The sequence below is a fragment of the Galeopterus variegatus genome, unplaced genomic scaffold (genome assembly GCF_000696425.1).
Source record: "Galeopterus variegatus unplaced genomic scaffold, G_variegatus-3.0.2 Scaffold10067, whole genome shotgun sequence".
Taxonomy (NCBI): Eukaryota; Metazoa; Chordata; class Mammalia; order Dermoptera; family Cynocephalidae; genus Galeopterus; species Galeopterus variegatus.
In genome coordinates, this window is record NW_007736178.1 from 57,743 (window position 1) to 66,281 (window position 8,539).

Consider the following 8,539-nt stretch of genomic DNA (forward strand, 5'->3'; position numbering starts at 1 on the left):
TCAAGTCATTTGACCCCTCTGGGCTTGAGGGGTATTGAAATTGCTTTCTGAGGCTCCCCATTTATATTTCTGGAAAGAGGCCACAGGCTATTTATCCAGGGGCAGGAGGAAGGAACAGAAGTCTGGGCTCTGGTGGAAGAACCTGAGGGGTGACATTAATCATTTTTACCACTCCCATTGCCTCCCAAACTGGTGTTCCAGGCCCTTGACATGAAGACAACTTTTATTCTGGAAGATCCCTGATGTGGCACCATCTCAGCATGACTTTGGGCAAATTACTTAGCCTCTCTGTGTCTTAGCTCTCTTGTGAGTAAAACAAAGAGGTTGGACCTGACAGTCCATTCAGACCTAAAATTTCATGACGTTACAAGGACCAAAACCAATATCCTTCCCTGCTGGTCCCTGAGTACTTGGGTCTTTTCTGATCTTCAACAAAACTACCCAAAGCCTGGGACAGTATATAGGACCTTCCAAAAAAGAACCTTTATTTTCAGAGTCACAAAACGTCAGAGCTGTCAGGGACCCAGAACTCATCTGTCCCGGGTCTCATCTGATGTTCAAGGTGTCTGCCACTGACTTCTGGACTATAACTATCTATCAATGGGATGGTCCCCATCTCCTTAAAAAGCTTAGCCAATTTTCCAGAACACTCATTAGCAGAAGTGTTATCACTTTCCAGCTTAACAACCATTTATTTTACTGAGCACCTACATGTGCTAGGCCCGTGAATAGAAAAAACTGTTGTCTTTATCCCTACTTCGTTGATGTTCACAGTCTCTTTTCTTAATGTGCACAGTTGGGTCAATTGATCTGTTAGATGTTTATATATATTTGAGCATTACAGTAAAAGCTCTGTCATCTCAGAAATATAGCCAAGCCAACAAACCAACAGAGGAACAGTTAATCTATCAGATGGAGAGAACAAATCTACGGTTATTAGAGGGGGGGAGGGAAGGGAAGGGGGGAGAGGAAAGGGGAGAGATTGGATAAGGAGCATAAAGAGTAAGTATGATTTGTAACAATGAATATGCTAAATACTAAAAAATAAAAAAAATAAAAAATAAAATAAAAAAAGAAATATAGCCAAGCTTCTGAAATCTTCCTCTTACATATTTTCAGTTTAGTGATCAGAACTCCAAATATGATGGAAATATGCTTTAAATGGGTTTGATAATATTACACAGTTAAAATTTCTCTGAGTCTTTGAGCTACAAAGAATAAGCACAAACCCACAGGTGAGATCTTTTCCACCAAACTTCATGCAAGAAAATGGCAAAAACCTTGGTAGTCCATGACCAATAATGTTTTGATGCTGTGGTTTGCTTAGGAATGTAAGCCATTAAGTGCTCATTAAAATCAACCCTGACTCAACATCAACTAACACACTCTAGTCCCCTCCCCCCAAAGCTCAGAAGGAAATGTTCACAGCACTTGCCCATCACTGACATTGAGCAGAAGGCTAGGTCTGCAGAACTTTAAGTTTCTCCTCTCTGTTCTAAGCTTATAACCCGACAGGAGACTAAACTGTCTCTTGGAATTTGAAGCAATGAAATTTGAGCTATGTGCCTGGTTTGCAGGAGATAGAACCTCGAGGCAGTAAGTAAGGGTGACTGATTACTGGAGAAATAAGAAGGAGAAAAGCAAGAGAAGGGAATTTAGAATAAATGAGAAAGAAAAGGAGAAGGGATAAGAAAGGAATAGAATATAGAATAGCAGCTCCTCATGGTTTTAGGGTCAAAATCCCCTGAGAATCTAATGAAAACTACAGACCACAAAAATATACATAAACTCAATTATTGCATACAATTTCAGTCGGTTCATTAATCCCAACCTTTAGGAGCTATCTGTCCCAGATGAAGAATTTCTCCTCTAGAAGCTCATCAGCTACCAGTAAACTAGAAGAAAGACCACCTTGTTGTAAGCAGGGAGTATATACAAACATCCAAGTGTCAGGTTGACCTATTGAATGGCTTCCCTTCAACTTAATGATCACTTATTGAGACTCATTACCTGCTAAACAGGATAGAAGCTTCTCTAGGTGTTTCAAGAACCATGTTATAAAACAACCAGGGGTTTCTAAGGCTCCTTCCTGCCAGCAAGGTCAACCCAGATCCTGCCAGCAAAAGTCAGCCCCTGGGGAGCATAAATTGGTGCAACCAATTTGCAGAAAGTAATTTGGCAATAGCTAGTGAAGCTGAGGATGCAAATAGTACACAACTCAGCAATTCCACTCCTGGGTATATGCCCTAGAGAAACTCACTCACAAGAAACAAGGGGCAGCTTGGTTCAAAATAGCCCCAAAGCTGAAAAACAATCCAAATGAATAAATACATGGTAGAATATTCATACACAGAATACTATACAGCAATGAAAATGGATAAACGAGAATTATTCTTGTTAATCAGATTAATCTCATGTTGAGTGCAAAAGACAAGCTGTAGAAGAAAATATTTATAAAGAAACTTTAAGCTTGCAAAACAGTACCAGATATGTCTTCTACACTTATGTAGTCAAAGTGTGAATACATAAATAGAAATGATAAACACAAAACTCAGGAAAGTGCTTTTAGATGGGGGAAGTGAAAGGAATGGGTCCATGGAGGGAGAACATAGGGATTAAAGAAGCTTCACTTTCATTGTAGGTTGCTCCATTTCCTCCCTCCCCTCAGCTTTTCCCATCACTCACTCCAGCCACCCTGGCCTCTTTACTGTTCACCAACAGGCCAGACACAATCCAGACTCAGGGCCTTTGCACTTGCTGTCCCTCTGCCTGGCAGTCTCCTCCCCCAGCTATGCTTATGGCTCATTAACTCACCTCCTTAGGTCTTCATTCAGATGTCACCTTCCCAATGAAATCTTCCCCAGCATCCAGCCCCTCTGCCCATAACACATTCCATTCCTACCCTGCTTAATTTTTTTTCTGTAGCCCTCACCACCATATAACACATTAGATATTTCATTCATTCATTCATTCATTTTGTCTGTCTCTACCACTAGACTATCAGCTCCACGAGAGCAGGGACTTTATTGTTTTGTTTACTGCTGTGTCTCAGAGCTTAGAACAGGGCCTGACACATAGTAGGTATACAACTAATATTCACTGAATGAATGAATGCATACACAGGTGTTTACTATACTATTCTCTACTTCTTTTTGGATGTCTGAATATTTTTATTATAATTTTTTTAATAACAAAGTTAGCCACCAGACTGTTTCACAGATGAGTTTCCTAGCAAGGTAAGAGAAAACTACTCAATACCATGACATGTCTCTGGAATCTGCCAAGGTCCCAAGCCACAGGATGGTGGGCACAGCCAACAGGGGTCCCTCAGTGAACACCCAAGCCCACAAGAGCTAGCCCAGAGCCCTCACTACAGGCCACTCACATCTGAATGCCTCTAACAGCAACAGCCTGATACAACAGCTCTTTTTGTGAGATGCAATGCTTCTCTGAAACAGCAAATATGTTCAGAGTCTGAATTGCAAGAGCCTAGCCAATGCAGCATGGGTGCTACAACCCATGACACCCACCAAGGGAGACAGGATCTGGAGCAGCTATGAAGCCTGTAGAACTGTGATTGCATAGAGGAGAACTAAGAGGAAGGTGTCCCAATGGAGAGGGGTCTTAGAAGAAAACAGCCATACTCAGCTCAGAGGGGAGCAGAGGGTGCGCAGAAGGGGAGGCAGCAATTGGTACAAGATGGTGATATCCATACTGTGTCTTTGGAGTCCCTAACAGAGACTGGCTGCCTCTGTTCACCAAAATCCACTTCCTTTTCCTTCTAAGCACAACCTGATATTCTCTGGCTCCCCCTGCAGTGATGTGTGGTCATATGACTGAGTTCTAGCCAGTGGAATAAAAATGGGATGGGTATGGGCCAGGTCCCCTCTGGCCTCATCTTCCATGCCCATTTCTCTTCTATGGTTTGATGCAGACAAGCATGGAGTTCTTGTAAGCTGTGGGTTGACAATGAGGAGCCACAATATGGCAAGAACCTGGGTCCCTCAATCATTGTTTGGAGGAGAGAAGCCCTGCCAACTAGGAACAACTGTTTAGAACTTTCATTGAGTGAGAAATAAACTTCTGTTGTGTTTAAGTCATTTCCTAGTTTTGGATCTTTTGTTATAGCAGTTAGTGTTATCTTATACAGGGTCCTTGGAGGAAAGTATATACACATTTTAAATATGGCTCATTGTGTACAGATCTGAAAACTCCTTGAAGACAGTGACTACACCTTATTTAGACTGGCTTTCTCCATAGTCATAATCACAACCCCTTGCACCCAGATGTTCTCAACAAATATTCACCAACTGGAAATAAAAGGAAGATATCTCCAAGCAAAACAAGAGACCTATGCATGCACAATAATTAAAAACTTGAGTTCTGGATTTACATAATCTTCCATTCAAATTCTAGCTCCATTACTTACTAGCTGGGTGATCTTTTAAGCAAGTTATTCTCTGTTGTTTCAGATTCCACAGTGGTCAGATGGGAATTTTAATATTTCCTAATTTATTGGGTTGTTGTGAGGATTAAATGAGAGAATGCACATAAAGCACTTTGGAAGCAGCCAACTATAATAAGCTATTATTTTAATTGGAACAGAAAGCATCTGCTGTAATATACAGCTGAGATATGGAAATGGGGGGTGGAGAGTGAAGAAGGCAGATGCAAGTTAAAGAGAACATGGGGGCTCAGCTTTCCAGAGCCCAGCCTGGACCACACCAATCATCACATTTCCAAAGCCTAGGAATCCCTCAGTGAGGTCAATCTAAAGAACACAGCACACGTCACTTACCCTGTTAGCACCACTACAAAGTCCATCACATTCCAGCCATTCCTCAAGTAAGAGCCTTTGTGGAAGGCAAACCCAAGGGCGATGATTTTAATTCCAGCCTCGAAACAAAAAATTCCAATGAAGTATGGTTCTGTGTCATCCTGGAAGGGAGAAAAGGCAAGGTCAGCATCTTGGGCTGGGCAAAGGGTGGCATGACCAGGGAACCAGCCCACCTGGAGATCTGCACCCACCTTTCTCTCACTTCTCCCCAACCCAACAGTGCTCACTGCCCCTCACTGCATCTTGCTGGAGTTCCCTCATCTGAAGGCTTTTGCAAGGGAAGCAGAAGCTTGGAGAAGCTTCTTCTTTCCTTTTGGCCAATCTCACATATACCACTTGGCCAAGCAGAATTGTTCGTTTGAACCTGTTTGTACAACACAGCAGCCACTGGCCACATGTGGCTTTTTAAATTTAAGTGAAATAAAATTAAAAATGCAGTTCTATAGTCACACTAGCTGCAGTTCAAGTGGCTACCATACTGGGCAGCACAGATGTAAAACATTTCTTTCTTGCAGAAAGTTCTACCAGAAAGCACTGGTTTAGAGTGTTTACTTGTCACTTATAGCATTCAAGACCTTTGAGGTTTGACCCCGTGCCCCAACCTCACTCTGAAATCTGACCCCCGCGGATGATTCTCAGCTGGTATGTACCAGCNTTTTGCAAGGGAAGCAGAAGCTTGGAGAAGCTTCTTCTTTCCTTTTGGCCAATCTCACATACCACTCAGCCAAGCAGAATTGTTCGTTTGAACCTGTTTGTACAACACAGCAGCCACTGGCCACATGTGGCTTTTTAAATTTAAGTGAAATAAAATTAAAAATGCAGTTCTATAGTCACACTAGCTGCAGTTCAAGTGGTTACCATACTGGGCTGCAAAGATGTAAAACATTTCTTCCTCACAGGAAGTTCTACCAGAAAGCACTGGTTTAGAGTGTTTACTTGTCACTTATAGCATTCAAGACCTTCGAGGTTAACCCCATGCCCCAACCTCACTCTGAAATCTGACCCCCGCGGATGATTCTCAGCTGGTATGTACCAGCACAGCCATTCAGGTTGCCAAAGTATTAGAATAATATTTCTGCACTGGCTGGTAAAAAGCTGGGACCCCCACCTCCAGTCCCTCTGCAGAACCTCCTGCTGGTTCTGGCTTCCAGCTGATTTTCTATCCTATTTGCTCCATCAGAACTCCTGCATGGACATTTTCCCATCTGTTATAGCAATCCTTCTCAAGCTTCAGTCATTTGCATCCTACCTTTATGTTTTTTCCCCCCATATCAGCTTGCCATTGGTACTACTATTTGCTTGCTATTCGTTCAATGAATGCTTTTTACTCAGCTCCATCTTAAGCAAAACCCCAAAATATTGTGAAATCATAGGTTTGCTAGGCTAGTTATATTTATTAAAATACACACTATAATACGTAACTATTAATATTTTAAAAAGTCTTGAGACCACCAATAATTTGTGGGTTTGCAATAAGTGGATTTGGACATCACCTTCTCCTCACCCTTGAGCTATCCCTTGGAAAGGTGATAGAAAAGAGAAGCCTCTCTCACTTCTCTGTCCAAATGACTGGAAAGAAACCCAGTTGCAGGTTACCGGGGGGGGGCGGGGATCAGGAGGGACCTTAGTGCTCATTTATAGCCCTGTAGGGTTTCATCAAATGAGCAACTGGATTTTGAATGTCCTCTGGAGCTGATGTCCATGTATCAGAAACCCAGGGGATGGAGAAGCAAGCTAAATGACATCATAAAGATGCAACAAATCAAAAACCAGAATGTGGGGGCCGGCCCGTGGCTCACTTGGGAGAGTGTGGTGTTAGTAACACCAAGGCCACGGGTTTGGATTCCTATATAAGGATGGCCAGTTTTCTCACTTGGGAGAGTGTGGTGTTAGTAACACCAAGGCCACGGGTTTGGATTCCTATATAAGGATGGCCAGTTTGCTCACTTGGGAGAGCGTGGTGCTGACAACACCAAGTCAAGGGTTAAGATCCCCTTACTGGTCATCTTTAAAACAAAACAAAAAAACCAGAATGTGGGACACTCCTTAGGGCAACCAGACTGATTTCTCCAATAAGTCAATAGCATGCGGAAAAATATTGCTTTAGATGAACCCAACAAAATCCAGACCATGTTTGGATCTTGGTTTGAACAAACCAACTGTAAAATGACATTTCTGAGACAATCACGGAAATTTGAACATCAACTGGGTCTTAGATGATTCTGAAGAACCAATTGTTAATTGTGCTGGGTGTGATAATGTCTCTGTGGCAGTGTAAAAAAATCTGTATTTTCAGTGAGGCAGCCTTAAGTATGTGGCGGTGAATTGACATGTTGTCTGGGATGTGCCTTAAAATACTTCTGCCAAGAAAGACAAACCACGGAAATAAAAAAGGACAGAGGAAAGGAATGTAGCAAAATCCTGACAATTGTTGGATCTGGTGGATGGGTTCATGGGGGGCTCACTGTACTGGTATCTCCATTTTTGTATATGGTCAACGTTTTTCACAAGAATTAAAAAAATTATTTTTAATGATTTTATTGTGGCAAAATATATATAACATAAAATTTGCCACTTTAGGGCCAGCCCGGTGGCGCACTGGAGAGTGCGCCGCTTGGGAGTGCAGCGGCGCTCCCGCTGAGGGTTCAGATCCCATGTGGAGACCGGTTCCCGCTCACTGGCTGAGTGCGGTGCGGGCGCAACACCGAGGGTTGCGATCCCGTTACCGGTCAGTAAAAAAGACAAAAAGGAAAAAAAAACTTGCCACTTTAACCATTTTTAAACATACAATTCTGTGGAATTAGCTACAGTCACAATGCTGTATAGCCATTACCTCTATTTTCAAAACTCTTTCGTCATCCTAAGCAAAACTCTATTAACTTCCTATTAATTTACTATTATTCTTTCCCCCAGTTTCTGGTAACCTCTAATCTACTTCTGTCTCTGAGTTATTTATTTACTCTTAATTGACCTATGATAATGGTATGTATTTACGGGGTACAATGTGATATTGGGGTACATGTACATGCAGTGTGTAGTCCTCATATCAGGGTAATAAGCACATCCATCACCTCAAACGTTTGTCATTTCTTTGTGTTGGGAACACTCAAAATCCTCTCTACTAGCTGTTTCAAATTGTACGATATATTGTTGCCAAAAGGATGTTTTCATTGACCATGTGAGCACCTGTCTCTCTTGGGGATCATGAAAATTTTGCTTCCCAAGATAGGGCTCACGGTTCCAGGACTGAGATCCCACTCTGCTCCCTGCTCCCCTCCCCCAAATTAATGTGCCACTAAAGCAAAGGACAGTCATCACTCACCAGTCGTTCGGACATCGGGGTCTTGTCGTCATCGGGTAGATGTTGTTCCAGTGCGAGGACTATGCAGTTTGCTATGATGGTGGCTAAAATCATGTATTCAAAGGGAGTATGGGGAATTAAGGAAAATCTTCCCAGCTTGTTTAAAGGAAAGGAGAAGGATGTTTAGAGATAGACCCGTGCCCCCTGGCCTGCGATGAAACAATCCTGAACCCTCTGGCATGCTCCCCCTTCAAGTCTCCCTGACCCCATCAGTAGGTGAAATCATTTGGTTCTCCTGCCTGGAGGGAATCCCTACAGGTCCCAAAGCTGGGGGAGGTGACTTCCTAGGGAAAATGTGGATATTTGTCCTTTATGTCACCTCTGACATTCATTGAACAAAT

The 8,539-nt window shown here is 42.6% G+C and overlaps 1 protein-coding gene across 1 annotated transcript in view; it reads right to left on the bottom strand.

Moving 5' to 3' along the window:
* Positions 1 to 8,236, bottom strand: part of LOC103609767 (voltage-dependent P/Q-type calcium channel subunit alpha-1A-like) — a 12,330-nt gene extending 4,094 nt beyond the window's left edge. The window contains exons 1-2 of the mRNA XM_008594056.1: positions 8,160 to 8,236; positions 4,799 to 4,938 (exon numbers count right to left, since the gene is read on the bottom strand). Coding sequence (XP_008592278.1) covers positions 4,799 to 4,938; positions 8,160 to 8,174 — 155 coding nt within the window. The 5' untranslated portion in view covers positions 8,175 to 8,236. The remainder of the gene's footprint in view (positions 1 to 4,798; positions 4,939 to 8,159) is intronic.
* Positions 8,237 to 8,539: the final 303 nt, after the last annotated feature.